The sequence below is a fragment of the Schistocerca cancellata genome, chromosome 10 (genome assembly GCF_023864275.1).
Source record: "Schistocerca cancellata isolate TAMUIC-IGC-003103 chromosome 10, iqSchCanc2.1, whole genome shotgun sequence".
Classification (NCBI taxonomy): domain Eukaryota; kingdom Metazoa; phylum Arthropoda; class Insecta; order Orthoptera; family Acrididae; genus Schistocerca; species Schistocerca cancellata.
Genome location: NC_064635.1, coordinates 116618848 through 116639392, shown reverse-complemented (window position 1 = coordinate 116639392; position 20545 = coordinate 116618848). Strand labels below are relative to the sequence as shown.

The 20545-nt window shown below is 40.4% G+C and overlaps 1 protein-coding gene across 1 annotated transcript in view; it reads right to left on the bottom strand.

Moving 5' to 3' along the window:
- LOC126106653 (centrosomal protein of 164 kDa) overlaps positions 1-20545 on the bottom strand; it is a 675221-nt gene that overhangs the window by 124705 nt on the left and 529971 nt on the right. Inside the window, exons 11-13 of the mRNA XM_049913016.1 lie at positions 19758-19882; positions 13264-13488; positions 3750-3883 (exon numbers count right to left, since the gene is read on the bottom strand). Of these exons, the coding sequence (XP_049768973.1) occupies positions 3750-3883; positions 13264-13488; positions 19758-19882 (484 nt within the window). The remainder of the gene's footprint in view (positions 1-3749; positions 3884-13263; positions 13489-19757; positions 19883-20545) is intronic.

The window sequence follows — 20545 nt, the reverse complement described above, 5'->3', positions numbered from 1 at the left end:
TGACTCAGGAGGTAAGTTCTAGCTAGCCATTCTGCCTCTTGGTAATCGCATAACCAAATCAAAGAATTTCGTAGTGACACAATATTCCAGTTTATACACTTGAAAACAGCAGAAGTGATGTGCAACACTACATATAAAATTCCAACAGATGATACTCAGCAATGATAAAGTGGTTTAATAAAAAAAGCATGACTACCGTGCAAATTTATTATTTGTTTTTCATGTGGTGAATGACACTGAGAGACAACACGCATCTTGAAGGTGAGGTGCCGGTTGCAGTAACTTTGTGTACCCATTTTGTATCACTGGGCCAAGCAACAGCAGTGCACTGGCCCAGAAATACAAGCAAAAGGTGAACAGTGCTAGGATCAACTTTTGAAGGGGAGGAGGAGGGGGAGATTATAGTGTCTCGTTGACAACAAAGTCATTAAGGATGGAGCACAAGCTGAGATTAGGGAAGAAAGGGCTAGGAAACTGGCCATGCCCTTTCAAAGGAATCATCCCAGCATTTCCCTGCTAAGATTTAGGGAAATCACCAAAAACCTAAATCAGGAGGGCCGGATGGTGGTTTGAACCATCATCCTCCTGAATGTGAGTCCAGTGTACTAACCACTGCGCCAGAAGAAGACTTTGGAAGACAAAAGAAGATTGTACTATAATTAGTACTGACAACTGTCAAGCTGAGAGTGAACTTCACATTCTGAGTTACAAAATCCTTGGGAATGTTCTTGCACAATCACCTGTTGTCGTGAGAAGACTATTGTATTACACTTGAAGAAAACACTGCTTATGTCTCTATGAAGAGGGCCACATTTATTTATGAAAATGAATACTGTGCTGAATTCTCATCTTCCAGCAGAAGCTGCAAAATTCTGAGAAGAAGGCCATAAACTGACACAGTCACAGTTGACATAAAGTGATTAGTATAATATTTAGCATTCACTGCTCAAGATAAAATCCGAACTTTGTGAATAACAGACACAAAAACATTACAACACATGAGACAACTGCTTTGAGAAGTTGTATAAACCAAACTATTTCACAGATTGAGTTAACATTTCACTTACATTATTATACAAAATGAAAATGTTGTGTTGTTCCATGGGAGTTACAAGGATGTATTGTATGTACAATGAATATGCAAGGTAACAGATGGGAGTGACAGCATTCACCATTAAATTAAGAGAAATAGCCTCATGTGGTACGGGCAAGCATCAGAAGTGAAGACAAATCTGTGGCGAAAACTACTCTATTAAGATCCAGATACCAAGTAGTCAGGGTTAGATAAGGCCAAGAATGACACGCAAATGACAGGCCTCAAACCTGAGGATGTGCTCGACAAGTAGTTGTGGCAAAAAGCACCCAGGCAACAGATGCTGTGTCAGTGCAAGACACACACAGACAAATGAAGAAACAGTGCAGCACCATGTTTCCACACTATGAAATAATGTCTTTGCAGTTTTCCTGAAGCAGTACAATGCAATTATCAAAAAAGCTTGAAAAAGTCACCTTCATAGATTTGAAGATATCTGAGAGCAATTACATACAAAAGATTCTGAGTATTTTAACAAAGTCACCATTAACTGCATGCATAGTGTGCAAGTTGTGTGATCACAAGGTCCCTCATAGAAATTCTATATTTATTGAAAAGAAAAGTAATATATAAAAATGAATATTTGTTCATTTGTTTCCTATGGGTTTATAAACCATTTGTCCAATTATAATGAAACTTTGGTGAATTGTTGTGCTCATGCCCCTGAAGGTTTCTGTAGGGGAAAGAACCCCCTATCACCGATACAGGTGGAGGTGAAAAGGGGGTGACAAGAAGCTAATTCAGGAACATCCAGAGGAATTTCAAACAAATTTTGTATATACATCACTCATTATTTGTACAATTATTCAAACAAAAGTGTTGTGTGGGTAACATATCCAATCACAGCTAGGAGTGAGGGTTGGGGTAACAAGATGTGACATGTAAAAGTATTAGATAACAACCAATACCAGTATCAAATTCATGGTATAGGGTTGGTAGACTTACTGGAGATAGTCAGAATGATGTTTTACCCCTACAGTTGGAGGTATGGGACATATAAAATTATGTGTTACACAACGTATTTATGACCGTCGAATGATGATTGTCAGCTGCTGAAAAAAATTTATTTAACGTAGTTCTGAAGGTAGGACATGCTTGTTGAGCATGGGGTTTCTCTGTAAGTGCATGTTAACTGAACGGCAATGGGGACAACATTGCTATTGGGCAGGGCAATGCACGTGGTGGCTCACGTTTGACCACACATGCTGTTCTCAAGGTTTTCTCTGTGCAGCGGACACCCACCTAAGACTTGCACCAACCTCCATGGAAGAAAAATACTGTGACAATGCACAAAAGAGGTTACAGAACAAAAGAAATTCAATGCATAATTGCAGACAGAGCACTGTTTGAATTCATTTCCCGAGTGTAAAAAGTTGGTATAATGTACAAGGTTTATAAAAGAAGAAAATTCTCTCATTTAGTAGTGTGGACAGAAGTAGTCTATTTGCGAATTTTCAGCACTCAGCAGCATGCCAAAAAAGAGGAGAAGTCAATGGTATAAGGCGTATATGGTATTGCTGGATATCAATTTGGGGAGAGAGAAAGAGAGAAAGAGAGAGAGAGAGAGAGAGAGAGAGAGAGACAGCCAAGGCACAGGTAACAGGAAAAAGGCATTTTGATGTTAGAAGCCTACCCTCCAGCTAACATATTGCCATTACCCAGAAAAACCATCACAGAGATACTCAGTAAACAATTTAAGGTGGTGTGCAGATGGTGATAAAACAGCATGTCTCTGTAATGACTGATACAACTGGCACACACATGGCTTGTTACCAGGAAAAATTTACTGGGATGGTAAGACACTCCTAGCACCCCTATGGCAGAGGGTTTTGGCTGAAAGGCTGTAACATAAAAGCATAGCTCAGGAATGCAAGAAGCAATTTCAACCAAATCTGGTAAGTACATGACTTATTATTTGCATAAAAAAGACTAAGATTCCCCTACTACTGCTTGGGATGGGACTGATGATCAGAAGGGGCGACATGTAGAAATGACCAAAAGTGGCCTGTTGGTATTTATTTCCTACAGTTAGTTGACATGCTATGCTTTAAAACTATGAACCACAATCTCTCTCATCTGTGTTGCTCAAAACATCAACCACACTGTATTTTGAGGCCAAAGATCATGCCATACAATTCAGTACCACAGATACATTTTGACAGTTACTGGCAGTGTTACAAGTTTCTTCAGAATTCAGATGAAACTGCAGGCCAAAATTCATTAGAGATACAGACGAAATATGTATACAAATACATGTGAAATATGTGAAAATTTTGTGAAATGTATGCGATATGCAAAACAGTTTTATCATAACATATACAATATCCTTGTAAAAGTGATCCACAGATGAGTACTTCTATTACTATTATTACTACTACTGCTACTGCTACTGCTGTTGTTGTTGAATAATAACAAACCAAAGTAACAAAAACAAATTTCAATTAATATTGATGCCATTCATGTGCCATAAGGCAAAATTTTCTCCCTTCTCTAATATCATAGTTTGAATTTTGATGACAGTGCACACTCATTATATTGACCACACAGCACTCAATGGTTTTGTGCCGGCAATAGAGTTATGTGAGAGCTACTGAAAATCTTCTCAGCAGTTGTTCTAGTGAACCGCAAGTAAAATAATTACTGCACAGCATTTTACCTGAGAATACGCTCCTGCTGCTCTGTGTTGACCCTGATAGCATCCAGTCGACACCGGGATTCACTGATAATCCTCTCTCGTTCCACTTCTTCCTTTAGTGCCAGTCGTTCAGCCAGCTCTGAAAGTCGTTGTTCCTAACAGAATCAAAACATTGAGTTTTAATCCATGTTACCTAATTCAATATAATAATATTCACAAACTGAATTACTGCATTATCAGTGTGCCACTCTTTGCTTCTCAGTGATCTCTATTACTAAACGTCTATGAAGGTTCATGGTGTATTATACCTGTTGCAGGTTGCCTATCTAACATTTTCCAGGGGCAAAAAAATTTGATTTTCAATATGTCATATAATTATTGACTGATTTCAAAAATTATTAATGCTGTCATAATCTACTGATTAAGAGGTAAAAACCTGTGTTAAAAGTGTAAAACAGTATTACACTTGGGAAAGTCAGTATAACACACAGCTCAAAAATACCCAGACTGTATTTATCCAGTGTTTGAGAATGAGAGCACTTAGTGACTTACAGCAAATTTTACACACAATTTCAGACCTTTACAAAACTTTTCCTCAGAAGGGCCCACATCCCACCACTCCCTCACCACCACTATCACTGAAAGTGATGAAAGGAAAAAAAAAATCATCGCTTTCTACATTTTCTCTGTTCATGCAATTGAACTTCTGTATAAGGCACAACATTTTAATTCTTATTTCTTTACTATTAACTGCTCACACTACATTTGTCAGAGAGTATCCATTTATACCACTGAATGTACCTGCAAAATCATATCATTGTCTAGCACATAGTAAATTATATCATAAACAATAAGATGCATGAAAAAGTAGGTTTTTCTTAAAGTGGAATGCAAATTCCCCAGACTATAGTCATTCAGTATTTAATGAGAATACTTCAGGAACTAATGAAAACATTTAAATATAATTTCAGCTGGCCGTTGTGGCCAAGCAGTTCTAGGCACTTCAGTCCGGAACCATGCTGCTTCTATGGTCGCAGGTTCATATCCTGCCTCAGGTGTGGATGTCCTTAGGTTAGTTAGGTTTAAGTAGTTCTAAGTCTAGGGGACTGGTGACCTCAGATGTTAAGTCCCATAGTGCTTAGAGCCATTTGAACCATTTGTAATTGCAGATCTCCTCTAACTTTTCTCTCGCTTACATGTTCAATGTCAAATATTTAACGCATTAACTTATTTGTAAAGTTGTAATATTTCTGGCTTTCCAGCCATCATATTTAGGTAGAACAAGCTCTTTATGGAGCAGCTGATAAGGCAGCAGTGACAAGATGACACAATGTAGTGTGAGGTACCAGAGACAGATGGTCTGCTCGGTATGGGTATTGTGAGAAAGACTGCCAAAACTGCAGTCCTTCTCCGCGACTGGGTGCTGCAGTCGGAAGTTACGCACCAAAACTATAATCTTCTGTTATCAATACTAGATGAACTAAACAGCATATTTACTTGTGTTTCAAATTAAAGCATCTCTCAATAGTGTGCAGTCATTCCACTATTTTACAGGTATTAATAACCAGCAGAATAATAAACAACTGCTAAACAAAAAAGCAGACGGTGATCTTCGGACTGTGCCCAACCTGGATGGTTGATGAAGTTGTTTGGCTGTACGGTCAGAGCTGGTTTGGCAGTCACAGAGAACAGAGATGTTCTCTGCAGCGGTATCAATTAAGACTTAATTTGCTATGTCTAGTTTGTAAATACACTCCTGGAACTGGAAAAAAGAACACATTGACACCGGTGTGTCAGACCCACCATACGTGCTCCGGACACTGCGAGAGGGCTGTACAAGCAATGATCACACACACGGCACAGCGGACACACCAGGAAACGCGGTGTTGGCCGTCGAATGGCGCTAGCTGCGCAGCATTTGTGCACCGCCGCCGTCAGTGTCAGCCAGTTTGCCGTGGCATACGGAGCTCCATCGCAGTCGTTAACACTGGTAGCATGCCGCGACAGCGTGGACGTGAACCGTATGTGCAGTTGACGGACTTTGAGCGAGGGCGTATAGTGGGCATTCGGGAGGCTGGGTGGACGTACCGCCGAATTGCTCAACACGTGGGGCGTGAGGTCTCCACAGTACATCGATGTTGTCGCCAGTGGTCGGCGGAAGGTGCACGTGCCCGTCAACCTGGGACCGGACCGCAGCGACGCACGGATGCACGCCAAGACCGTAGGATCCTACGCAGTGCCGTAGGGGACCGCACCGCCACTTCCCAGCAAATTAGGGACACTGTTGCTCCTGGGGTATCGGCGAGGACCATTCGCAACCGTCTCCATGAAGCTGGGCTACGGTCCCGCACACCGTTAGGCCATCTTCTGCTCACGCCCCAACATCGTGCAGCCCGCCTCCAGTGGTGTCGCGACAGGCGTGAATGGAGGGACGAATGGAGACGTGTCGTCTTCAGCGATGAGAGTCGCTTCTGCCTTGGTGCCAATGATGGTCGTATGCGTGTTTGGCGCCGTGCAGGTGAGCGCCACAATCAGGACTGCATACGACCGAGGCACACAGGGCCAACACCCGGCATCATGGTGTCGGGAGCGATCTCCTACACTGGCCGTACACCACTGGTGATCGTCGAGGGGACACTGAATAGTGCACGGTACATCCAAACCGTCATCGAACCCATCGTTCTACCATTCCTAGACCGGCAAGGGAACTTGCTGTTCCAACAGGACAATGCACATCCGCATGTATCCCGTGCCACCCAACGTGCTCTAGAAGGTGTAAGTCAACTACCCTGGCCAGCAAGATCTCCGGATCTGTCCCCCATTGAGCATGTTTGGGACTGGATGAAGCGTCGTCTCACGCGGTCTGCACGTCCAGTACGAACGCTGGTCCAACTGAGGCGCCAGGTGGAAATAGAATGGCATGGCAAGCCGTTCCACAGGACTACATCCAGCATCTCTACGATCGTCTCCATGGGAGAATAGCAGCCTGCATTGCTGCGAAAGGTGGATACACACTGTACTAGTGCCGACATTGTGCATGCTCTGTTGCCTGTGTCTATGTGCCTGTGGTTCTGTCAGTGTGATCATGTGATGTATCTGACCCCAGGAATGTGTCAATAAATTTTCCCCTTCCTGGGACAATGAATTCACGGTGTTCTTATTTCAATTTCCAGGAGTGTATGATAACTGGTTCAGCAGTGTTGGGAGGACAGACATGTTGTCTGCCATGATCGGTGTTAGTTAAGACTTCATTAGCAATGTACGGTTATTCATACATGTAGTTGAGAACAGTGTGATAGTTATTACGGAAATACACAGTTCATTATTTTGTTGAAGAATGGAAATTATTTGTGACTTTAAAGTGAAATGTAATTGTGCAGTTTCTCATGTTCTGCCAATAAAAAGCCCATATAAACAAACTGACTGGAAATTCAGTTATTTCTAAAATAACAGTTCCTCGCTGAGAGTTTCTTACAGCCTCAGGATACGAGATTCACGACCTACATGCTTTTTTTGCGCAGGGGGCAACTATAGAAGACTGCAGGTTGGTGAACATTTATTAGAAGTTATACATTCCACTCAGGGCGGTGGAAGCAAATAAAAAGTAATCAAATGTTTTATGCCATTTTGCATGCAGAGGGTTAATTCTTTACAGAATCAGAGTTTTATTGGTATTTTACTATTGGACAGGAAGCTTCCCCCTAGGGACATCTTTGAGAACGCTGGAAAGGACCTTGTGTGTTGCACTGAATGTTGTTGTGGGAACAGCAAAATACTTCAATGAATCAGATGGTCATCTTTTTCAAATGCCAACAACAGCATCCAATGCAACACCCAAGAAACTTCCAAATAATTACTATGACAGGAAAGCCTCAAATATAACAGTTTTATGGATAATCATTTAAAGTGGGTGACTACAAAATGAAAGGCACAAAAATGTAACAGTCGAAAATGGTATTTGCACATATCAGATAGTTATTTAAGAAGTGGCATTCTTACAGTTTCAATTGCAAATTTGTGTACTTGTTTGCATTAATTTTATTTGACAGGATGATTATCTTCACAGTTGTCTCTCACGGGAAGCTTGTGACCATATGGGTTGGACCCTATATGACTGGAAAACCATGGCCTAGTCAGGTGAGTACTTATTTTCAGTTGGTAAGAGGTGATGGTAGGGTTCAACTATGGTGCAGACCCCATGAAGCCATGAACCCAGGTTGTCAACAAGGCACTGCACAAGCTGATGGTAACCGGGCTCTCTGGTCCAACTGAACTGATCATTGACTGGAAATGGTTATGTTCAACTACTTGGAGACCATCTGCAGCCATTCACAGACTTCATGTTTCCTAACAACAATGGAATTTTTATAGATGACAATGTGCCGTGTCATCGGGCCACAATTGTTCATGATTAGTTTGAAGAACGTTCTGGACAATTCAAGTGAATGATTCAGCCACCCAGATTGCCCAACATGAATCCCATGGAACATTTACAGGACATAATCGAGAGCTCAGTTCATACACAAAATCCTTCAACAGCAACACTTTCACAATTATGGATAGCTATAGAGGCAGCATGGCTCAATATTTCTGCAGGTGACTTCCAATGACTTGTTGAGTCCAAGCTATGTTGAGCTGCTGCACTACACTGGACAAAAGAAGGTCCAGCACAATATTAGGAGGTACCGGTATCCCATGACCTTTTTGCAGTGTACGATATATGTTGCTGGGAGATCAATAAAAACAAAACCAGTTCTATGGACCATCTTGTGGTTGAAGTCAATACTTCCTTGCAGAAATTACTTCTATATTTAACTTGAGCTATCTGTAAAGCTGTTATAGAATGTTTATCCGTAAATCATTTTGTTCACTTCTCAATACCATTAGTTATAATCTGAGACAGATGGCTTTAAGAATTCCTATAAATATCCTCTTCTGTTACAACATGTCATTGTCCTCATCGTTCTATAAATTAAATTAAAAAAAAAGAAGTTTGATGCCAAGAGCAAGTGTATACTTAATAATAAAATTATATTTAAAAAGAAAGATGATGAGACTTACCAAACAAAAGCGCTGGCAGGTCGATAGACACACAAACAAACACAAACATACACACAAAATCTAGCTTTCGCAACCAATGGTTGCCTCGTCAGGAAAGAGGGAAGAAGAGGGAAAGACAAAAGGATTTGGGTTTTAAGGGAGAGGGTAAGGAGTCATTCCAATCCCGGGAGCGGAAAGACTTACCTTAGGGGGAAAAAAGTACAGGTATACACTCGCACACACACACATATCCATCCTCATATACACAGACACAAGCAGACATTTGTAAAGGCAAAGAGTTTGGGGCCAAACTCTTTGCCTTTACAAATGTCTGCTTGTGTCTGTGTATATGAGGATGGATATGTGTGTGTGTGCGAGTGTATACCTGTACTTTTTCCCCCTAAGGTAAGTCTTTCCGCTCCCGGGATTGGAATGACTCCTTACCCTCTCCCTTAAAACCCAAATCCTTTTGTCTTTCCCTCTCCTTCCCTCTTTCCTGACGAGGCAACCATTGGTTGCGAAAGCTAGATTTTGTGTGTATGTTTGTGTTTGTTTGTGTGTCTATCGACCTGCCAGCGCTTTTGTTTGGTAAGTCTCATCATCTTTCTTTTTAAATATATTTTTCCCACGTGGAATGTTTCCCTCTATTATAATAATAAAATTACATGTTTATTTCTACATGAAAACTGATGATGTGTCATAAAAGTTCATGCAAATACAAAGTTGTATTCGGAATTAATCATCTTTGTTTCAGTATGGCACACTGCACATCACAGAACCAAATCAACAACAGCAAACCTGTATACCCACTCATGAGCCATGAATTACAGATGCTTTTCTAGAAGCACATGACAACTCTCTTTCAACCCACTGATAACAGTGCTCTATTGAGGACTTGACCCTGATATACAGCCACTCAACTTCTATGTAGAATTCTAGGAGACTGGCCAGGGTTGGGTGCAAAGTACACACATATCATTTGATGGCAACTCAGATGTTCTCAGTAGGATTGAGGCTGGACCTCTGAAAGCCACACGAGTAACCTCATGTCTGTAGATCATTCTTCGAACCTTTCTGAAAATTCAAGAGAGAATGCACATGTCACCTGTGGCATGCTAATAAAGCCTCCGTATCTAGTTCTTTGGGAGGCAGACAATCATTGGGCAGTGTCATGTTGACAAGGTAGGTTGAGTGCAAGTGCGGTTCTGAGAGCCATTAAGTAGAAGCCGAGAGTCAAGTACAGAGGAAGTAGAGAGATTCTCGAGTGAAACTGTGTTGTACTGAACAGGTACGATAATTAAAAGTGAGGTGGAAGATCAGAAAAGGAAGTGTGATAAAGAGAAACATGTTAATTAAAGAATTCAGGGGAAGATAATATAATATGAAGTTATGAAGGAAGTTGTGTTCAAGTGGCTAATGTGTTTAATATTAACAATTGTGTGCACACAATAAGAAAAGGGGATGCAGGCAGAGCAGTGGAGAGCAACCTAGTTTTCTGTGGTTGTGGTGAGCTTTTGGTACATAGTGGAGCAGCCTACTGTGCATACACTGAAGAGTAGGCCTGCCACCTGCCCCAGTTACTTACATCAGGCTGAGCAAGGCTTGTGGCAGTGGCAGAGTTTCCTGTCTCCTGTGCAGCTGACTGCCACTACAGCTAGCTGTTACGATGTCTGAGGAACACATAGAACTAGTGTGTTATGAACCTCTTCTGTATGACACAGGTCAGTCAGTCTCTTCTTCAATTTTTTAAATCCTCACCCTTCACTTGAGTATACAATGCTGCTTTTCATTTGATAATTTATTTGTTCTGGTACAGATAATTCAGCTGTTCTGTAACTTTTGTCTCCAACAAACCACTTGCAAATACATTTTAACCAAAAAAATTGACACATTGAGCCTACATAAATTGTAGTAAAGTATAGTTTACATCAACAAACTACAACAGATAAATAATTTCGACAGTTATAACAAGAGGATCCAGAGTTAGCTGTTTTCATTAGAGTTATATGTTTGCCTCTTCTGTAGCATAGCACTGTCAAAAATCCACTAGTTTTGAAAAACGAACCAAATTTTTTCCATATTTCTTGAGTTGTCTCTGTTAGGAATATACTGTACATGTTATTTCACTAACAATTTGCAAGACTGTTTCATCATTCATTCTGAAGTTACAACCAATACTTTTGCACGACTTACCAGAAGTGAAATACCTGGAAGAAATTAAGCTGTTACAGATTTGTCAATCAAAGCCCCACAGATGAAACTGTGCAAATTTCACAGAAAGGCATTTAGAAGCAAAATCAGTAAAAGTGGTTCTGTAGGTAGTATTTACACGCCACAGAGATATGAAAAACAATGCATTGTTTAATTAAATTCATAATGAACAGCTTCTATGTAAATTCTGCTGTTTGTCAACCTAAGAACTTCATTTCATTTTCTGTTACAACTAAAGTAATTCTTAAGCTGAATGTCAGAAGAATCACGTCACTACAAACTGTCTGTGAGAGCTACATTTTTTCAGGCATTTGCTTTGCCAAAAAGCTCTTCTTAGAACCTCAACAATGGAAAATCCTGAGTGGAATGTAACAGTTATGAAAAGGATAGTTGCTGCTCACCATATAGCAGAGATGCTGAGTCACAGATAGTCCTATCTGTGACTCAGCATCTCTGCTATATGGTGAGTAGCATCTATTCTATTCTTAGAACCTGAAAGATGCTACAACAGAAGAAGACCTTCAATGTGAAAACCAGGTTCAGATTCTGAGCTGTAAGACATCTTACTATAGTCAGAATGGTGCTTCCAAGAGTGGATTCCTAGCAATTGCAAACTTACGAGTTAGTGCGCTACGGCAGTTGCCGGTAGCTGTGCTGGCTGCCTGTGTGATCCTGGCCTATGTAGTGCTGCCCTGTGTCCCAGCCTAATTGTCCTGAGGCCTATGGTGAAAGCCTGTAACTATTGGCTTTACTGCAGACACAGGTGCAATCTTTCCACCTACTACCTGAGAAAGATACTCAGTTTTCATTTGACAGCAGCATTAGTAGACGTAGGCCCATTGCAGAGGGTCTGGAACGGGGAAGAATTCCTGCCCTTATCCAGGGTTGAATGCGGAAGCTCTGGGGCTGAAGTCTATACTCCACTTGCTAGGCCACAATGTTTAATTTAGCATTCAGGAATTTTCCTGGGAAATATTTCAGAGGGACACTAACAAGAGTAAAAGTATTTTTATAAAGACAATGGTAATTGTGAATGAGGACTGAAGTACTGTTAGACTAAAGTCATTATCTAATAAACAGTGACTTTAATTATAAGTGGTTTGTATAACCAGTTATATACATAAAAGCAGAGTGTATGTGTGTTTCTTACGTCCAGCAGCTCTCCCAAACCCCTTGTTCAGTTTCAACCAAATTTGGCACGGAAATAGCAGGCCTCACAATTATCAAGCACTGCGGGGTTTGTAACATCTTAGCTCCAATAGGGAAGAGATATGGGCAAAAACTCATTTTTCCTGGCCCCTGGTGTCTAGGTTGCCCTGCGTGACAGGCATTTTGTGTGGGGATAGTATTAGCCTGCCTTACTGGCCAGCTTTGCAGTGCAGTCTGTACACAGGGGCAAGAAACAGTTTTACAACCCTTGCCTTGACATGTAGGCTGCCCTGCATGACAGGAGTGTTGTATCGGAGCAGCACGTGTTTACGTTATCGATCTACTTTGCAGGGCAGCTTACACGTCAGGGTGGGAAAAAACCGTTTTCGAGCCCCAAATGTGTAGGGTGCCCAGTATGACAAGTGTGTTGTGGAAGTAGTGTCGGCCTTCTTTATAGACCTGTTTTGCAAGGGCTATATGCGTGAGTGGACATGCGTGGGGAAAGTTTCAGATAGACAAAGGAGGGGAGAGACATGGATGGAGGACAGGGCAGAACAGACAGGGACAGAAGATGATCAGGAAGGGATGGTCATAGAGTGGGGCAGAAGAAGGTGGACAGAGAGAGGGGAGAAGGAAGGAGGATAGAGAAAGATGCAAGATAGGGAACAGAGAAAGTAGAAAGAGGAGAAATGAATAGGGAGAGGAGATCGACATACAGAGGGGGAGTGGAGGAGATGGACATTGAGTGGTAAGGAGGATACAGAGAGACAGAGAGGTTATGGAGGAGGAGATGGACAGGGAGAGGTGGGAGGATGAGCTGAACAGAGAGATGGGAGGAGGAAGGGTGTGTGCAACATATGTGTCAATATTTACACAAGTGAAGATGCAGGGAAAAGGCTTGTTACTAAATACAACCCAAAACACTTTATTATATGTTAAATTACAATAAAAAACTACTGAAAACTATTACAAAAGATCAAAGCAGTGACACAAGTTTGATAATACAATCACAGCCTCTTAGGGTAAGTACTGTTAAGTTTCAATGAAATTTTCCCCATTTCCTCACATTACCCTGCCTTCCCACATTATTTTGCTCAGTGACAGTGTGTAAAGTGTGAGCAATTCTCAGATGTACCTGCTCCGCCTCCAGTTCCTGTACAGCAGCATCCACCTGCGCCTGAAGCTTCTCCCGGTGCAGCCGGACAGTCTCGGCCGCCTGCCGCTCCATCTCCTGCAGCCTCTCCTTGAGCCGCAGGTTCGCCTCCTTCCTCACATCCACGTCAATGCTGGTCCCACTGCTGGTGGTCGTGGTCGCGGTGGTGGTGCACGCTACCGTGTCTTCCGGCTTCCCCTGGCCCTCCTACGAGGTAACGAGTAAATGAGAGTTTTCACTGCATCATTACAAAACTTCTTATAGCTAAAACTAAGCAAAAGTGTTTACTCCACACTTATGTTGTCTTCACTTGTGTGGTTATCATGGCCATAACTGCTGACTAATTATTTAATTAAAATACGTGTGCGCAACTATTAAGACGGGTGTATTTATTTTACCATACGTATTTCATTTTACTTTTTAAAACACAGTCAGTGGTTGCAAAAGTTTAGTCAGATGAACATAAATAAAGATTAGTGGTGCAATAATTATGCAGTCACATTTTACGGCAAGAATATGTTGTGCTGCAAGGCAAATGTGAGAATTTCAGGACAATGTGAACACAGAGATGAACTACCATAACATTCAATATTATTACACTAAAGTTACACCTGACACAAATTGGTTTCCATAAATTCGGTAACAGAATAAAAACAATGGTGGAGCATTACACTGGTAACATTCTTCCTGTACCAGTTATTATTTTTAGCCGAGCAATGTAATTTGTTGTAGAATATGTTGGCCATATGCCTCACATTTTCATGGTATTTACTCAGTCTCTGGCTTACCAGTAGAATAGGGGCAGCGGTCATGCACATCATTATTTAAAATTTTTTGTTTCTGTGGAGATTCACTGCATCTAAATAATTAATAAAAGAAAACATGTTTTGTAGTAGTCTGTAATGTAGACAATCTTCATTTAAATTGTGCAATTAGCTAATTTTGATGACTTGTCATTTACAATCGTCTGTAAAAACAACATGGGAGAGTATCACATTTTCTGCATACCTTCCCATACATTGTCATATGTAAGTAACTAATTAAACATCTCACATTACTGTGCAAAATTCCTACTTGCATGTGGAATATTACGTATTACATGTCGTGATTGTCAAATTATTTTTCACTACATGTAAAAAGTACACTTTATATTCCATTCTTACATTGTGAATGGATAGAAATTAATGTGACAACTTTAAAACATCATACTATGAACTTTGCTCTTACTACTACAGCTTAACTAACAGCAGATGATATTTTGTTGTCAAAGATACACATGCATCTAAATACTGTGGGACTATAAAAGTCAATAGGTTTGCTTCTGTCTGTCTATACATTGTCTTCAGACACTGATGACTTACAAAATAAGGTGATTGTTAAGTCCAGCTTGCCAGTAATTAATGGATTGTATTTTGTGAAATTTGTACTTATTTCATATATTACTGTTAATGTACCATATAAAATATTTTATTATGTCTGTCTGTATGTCCTTATGTAGTCTCTGGCTGCTTGCCTGACATACGATACATCAGCTAAGTCTGGCATTCCAGAAATAGATTTAATGTGCCTATGACATATTTCATCAACAGCCCTACAGTGTTTGGATGTATGTGTGCCTTTGATAACATAATATCAGCTGCTGTTAGTTGTGGAGATGTAGTACTTACAGCAGAGTTCCCAATATCATATTTCAAGTTGTCATGTTAATGTGGGTCCATTCACAATGTATGGATGGAAAAAAATGTCTACTTTTCATGTGTAGTGAAAAATAACTTGCTAATTACATGCAATACCCAATTTTACACATATAAGTAGGAATTATGCATGGTAAGGCAGTATATAATGTGAGATGTGTAATGTGTTACTTATATAGGACGACATTTGGAGATGTATGTAGACAATGTGATACTCTTCTACGTTTAAAACAATCAATAATTGACCAAATTATTTAGTAGAATGGATAAAAAATCTATTCACCAAGCAGTGGCAGAACACACACACGCATAATTGGCAAGCTTTTGGAGCCACTGGCTCCTTCTTCAGACTGAAGGGTTGAAGGGGAAGGAAGAAGGGTGCAGGAGAAGGACTGGTCTAGGAAAAGGGGTAGATTTCAGGAAAGTCACCCAGAACTGCGGGTCAGGGGAGACTTACTGTATGGGATGAAAAGAAAGGACTGATTCTTGTCTTTCCTTCTCATCCCGTCTGGTAAGTCTCCCCAGACCTGTGGCTCTGGGCAACTTTCCTGAAATCTACCCCTTTTCCTAGACCTCTCCAGTCCTTTTCCTTCACCACCTGCCTGAAGAAGAAGCAACTGGCTCCAAAAGCTTGCCAATTACAACCGTCTTATGCATGTGTGTTTTGCCACCACTTGGTGAGTAGATTTTTAATCCATCCAATTAAATACTCTTCTACATTGGTTTTAAGATGCTTGAAAATGACAAGCTGTCAAAGTTATCTAATCCAACAATTTAAGTAAAGATCGTCCGTATTACATCCTACTATGAACCATGTTTTCTTTTATTAAACATCATTATTTGTTTTCAAGAGATGTAGATTCTTATTTACAAATGAAACAGTCTCAAATGTTATGCACAGGGCATGTAATATTCCCAGTTCTTTGAAGATTGGCTTGGTTGGTGCATGTGGTGGCAATCACTTGACAATTTCTTTTCACATAAAAAATATTTTCTTGTGTGTTGATCCCCAAACAGGAAGCCACATGAGACAACTGAGTTAGCCAGAATGAAGTACATAGTTCTAATGTTAGTCAAGTCACGTCTTTGACTGACAATTCTCAAGGCATAGCAAGGGCTACCCATTTTGCACGTATTCCATGGTAGTGTACTATCTACCCATGGCCCAAGGAATTTAGTATCACAGAACTGCTCAATAGCTTTATTGTTCATAACTAGTGGTTCTACAGACCCCGTCAGAAAAATGTACACACATTTTAAGGAATGAAAAGTATTACTTATGTGTTTATTTTACATTTAATAATTGATCACATTTGTTGTAAAACCTTCAGTTTAGCCCATGGTTACTTTAAAAGTTCAAAATGTTCACAATTTGTAGCTATACATTTAACAGAACAACGAGCAGCCACCACAACTACGTCAGTCAATGTTACAGTGGAGATCGCTGCACATGTTGCTGTAATCTCCTGGCCAAGTTCCTCCAGGATGCATGGCTTACGTCGAAAGACATTATCTTTCACAGTTTCCCACACATGAACTCTTGGTAGATTGACCCCTTTATCTACATAAACGTGCAGATTTTCCGGTGCCAGTACACACTGTTATGCTGATTCATGGTTCCATTAAGTTTAAATTGTGCCTCGTCACTCTACACTACCTTTGTCACAAACTGTTCGTCTTCAGTTACCATTTGATGATAGCGTTCGCAAAATTGCATTTGGTGATCAGGATCATCATCTTTAATCACGTGCATTAATTGTGGAAACTAAACTTTCCACTTTGCAGTTTTGAGAATTCTTCATACACTTGAACTGTTAACCCCCACTTCACAAGCACATTGCATAGCAGATTTCTGTGGAGAATTAAGAAACGTTTCCAACACAAGAGCTGACAAAGCAGGACTTTTAGCTGTACACTGTCTTCCTGATCTTCCTTTGTGAATATAACAAATTGTTCCATGCAATTCAAACTTGCCAATGATGCGTTTAATTGTTAGGTGGGTTGGTGGTTCTGTTTCAAACTCTTATCAAACTTGAAAAATCACTTCACAATACATTTTCAATGCTCAAATGTCAAGCATGCTACAGCCACCTTGTTTTCTCAATACCGATATGAAAGTACTGACATGTGCTGAGCCAAAGACCGTACTAACACATTCGTAACTCAAATCAAACAACAATATTGATATCTCGATAGAGCCTGACAAAGACTGTATACATTGTTCTGGCAGACTCTGTATATGTGTTGTATGGTACTTTGATGGGAAGAAGCGAACATGATCTATTTTACCACACTGAGTAATCATAAAGCCAATACAGGAGCTTTTCATTGCTGTCAATCAAGTCAGCTCTCAATTACTGTGGGGAAATGTTAGAAGATGGGAGGTTTGTATCATCAGTGAATAATACAGGTACTGGTGAGGCTAGGTTCTCTGGGAGGTCATTAATAAACAGAAGGTAGAGAAGGGAGCCTAAGTGGGAGTCCTGAGATGACTGATGCTATATCTAAATGGATTATTCTTCATTCATGTGTTGTTATTTCTACTAGCTGCCCTCTGTTTGATAGATGTGACTGAAGGCACTCATTGCACACTTCTCTTATACTATAAGCATTCAGCTTGCATAGGAGCAGTGTGTGATTGACTACAAGGGAGTGCTGAAAAGTAATGGCTCCAAAATTTTCAAGTGAAAACTCTTAAAGTTTTTTAAATGAAACAAACTTCATTAACATTCTTTTGAAGTAGCACACACATTCACACAAGCACAAATCACACAGCCATGACCACTGGTTCCAGTCATAGTGACTTATTACATAATGCTGCATGATTTCTACAGCAAAATGTTCAATGTGTTTTCAATATATAAGAGGTCAGTTTTGTTTCACTTGCTGAATATTGTGTCCTCCAAAACAAGTATTAGACTGTCACATGTTTTCACTTCTGAGCCAGTGTTCTGAGAAAGAAATAATAACACCAATTTGTGTTCTCTCTCTCTCTCTCTCTCTCTCTTACACACACACACACACACACACACACACACACACACACACACACACACACACACACACAGGCCCTCAACACAGCTTTGGCAACACACCCAAAATGAGTAAGTTATTTTTTTATGATCAAAGTACATACCAAAATACCTTAAGATTGAAAAGAAGCATGAGAGATTGTTCATATGAAGACTGAATTTGATGTAAGTTCCAGAATGTCAATTTAATAGTATAATGCATGTGCATCTACAAACAAATGGATAGATGCTATACATCTCCAAATCCAAAGCAGTTTAGAATGACTCTATCTCTGATATTCTTGTCCTGGAATAAGATGGAATAAATGTAGCTAGGTAGGTTTCAGTTTAATGTTGTCCCATTAGCACAGACATCATTAGAAATGGAGCATACCTCAGGCTGAACAAGTATAGAGGAGGGAAACTGGGCATGGGTTCAAGCTACCTGTATTACCCCCTTGAGTGATCTACAGAGACCGTGAAAAATTTATAGCAGGACGACTCTAAGTGGATTTGTAGCATTTTATATTGAAATACGAGCGTAACTACTGCATGACCTTGCACAGTGGAATAAAGATGGTGCTATCTGAAAAGGATGAGTCCATTAAAGCATTATACTATATTCAGATTTTTCACTAAATTAACCTATGATCTATTTCCAAATGTCAAGGTTATCTCAAAAATACCAGCTTGTTTCTGCAGTACAATCTACCTCCACAAAAGGCTCTCTGCATGTATCTGTACTTTGAAAACCATGGTCAAGATATTCATATTCTCTCACTCACTATGTGCAAATTATTTACGTTTTCACCAGAGACCATAGTTTTTGAGTTATTCAAGAAAAACACAAAAGTGACCTTCAAACATGTTATTCACGGTCCTCCCTCCTACCACTGCACAAAAATTTGTGACTACGTGAATTATTTCCCACATTCGATCTGTTTTGGTCTTCATTGACTGGCCTTATTATGTCACCTGATTAGTTGATTCCTTAGAAATTGTAGAATAGACATTTAAATAAATTTTGCCAAACATTTTTGTGAACTTAAACAGTAGAAAACAAAGTATTACAACACTGTATTAGTCAGGCCTTCTGACTATGAAACTTCGTTGCTTGGAAGAGTTAAATTTGGACTGAACTGTCAACACAATTTTAGTACAATGTTTAGAAAAGTCATTTTTCTTTCATTACTGTTATGGGAATGTCTAAATTAATAATGATAACAAAACAGCTGACTATGATGCTGGTGTAATAGTCCAATCAATAGAGACCTAAAAAGGTTGAATATCGGGAGTAGGTCATGTAGTCAGAAATTTTTGTACAATGGTAGGATGGAGTGCCATGAACAACATACCAGAAATCCTGACTGGTGAGGGAGAGTGCAGAGGTGGAGGTGCATTTGAGGGTCACTTTTGCATGACTTGAAAACTGTGGACTTCAGCACCTGTACAAAATTTAACTACATTAAATTTCCTACATAAAGGTCCTGCTCATTTTTCTTTTTCTAGAACTAATAGTCTGCACACTGTGAGCGAGAGAATATGAAAGTCTCACCAGCTATGACACTGCAGGTAGACATCGGCAGGGGCAGCTGAATCACCCACTGTGTGTGTGTATGTGTGTGTGTGTGTGTGTGTGTGTGTGTGTGTGTGTGCGTGTGTGTGTGCGTGGCAAACCTTGGCTCACTTTGCAAATGGTAAATCAGACAAATAATCAATTAATATTTTTTTTTAACTTGTGGAAGTGAATATGGCCAGAGTGCAAGCTTACCCGAACCAGTTTTGGTAGAGGACTGCTGTCAGACGTTGATGCAGTTCCATTGGCCATGTCCCTTTCCGGTGAAGTTTCTACAGTCTCACTTCTACTTAGGGCTAGTCCTGCTGCACTGTTGCCTCCTAAGCAAATGAAAGCCCGTTAACAGAGTCTGGTTTAAAAATCAGCTAGATATATACAGGGTGGTTTAAAAAACATTTACAAACTCACACAGCACATCAGGCACACAACAAGGGCCAGTAATCGCACAGAAACCAGGGTTTGCAAACACCACATTGCTACAGCCATGAGAGGGCATTGCTACACAAATGTGGATGGAGCACATGGAGATCGTGACCATTCGTGCCGTGGAAGCACTGGGAGTAACACAGCTAGCTACATGCACCGCAAAATGGCTGAGATGTATTTGATTTATGGCACAGCCAATTGCAATGGGCGAGAAGCTGTGCAATTATATGTGCGATATATCTAGATAAAAAGATGCTGTGCTACACATTATCCGCCAACCTCCATCACTAATTGTGCAAAACCAGCTCTTTCTACATGCACAAACAGGATGCTGGTCGCCACAGAATGCCACGCACAGTTGCAGCAAAAGAAAGCATTCTCAAAAGGGCAGCATTGACAAGTATATAAGGTGTATCCCGAGCCACTCATATCTGCCAACCCCGCGTCCGGTGGATTGTACACGACAAAGGACCACATCTGTTTCATTTCCTTCGTGTTCAGGCACTGCAACCGATAGACTACAACACGTGCATGGGATTTGCGTGGTGGTTTCTGTA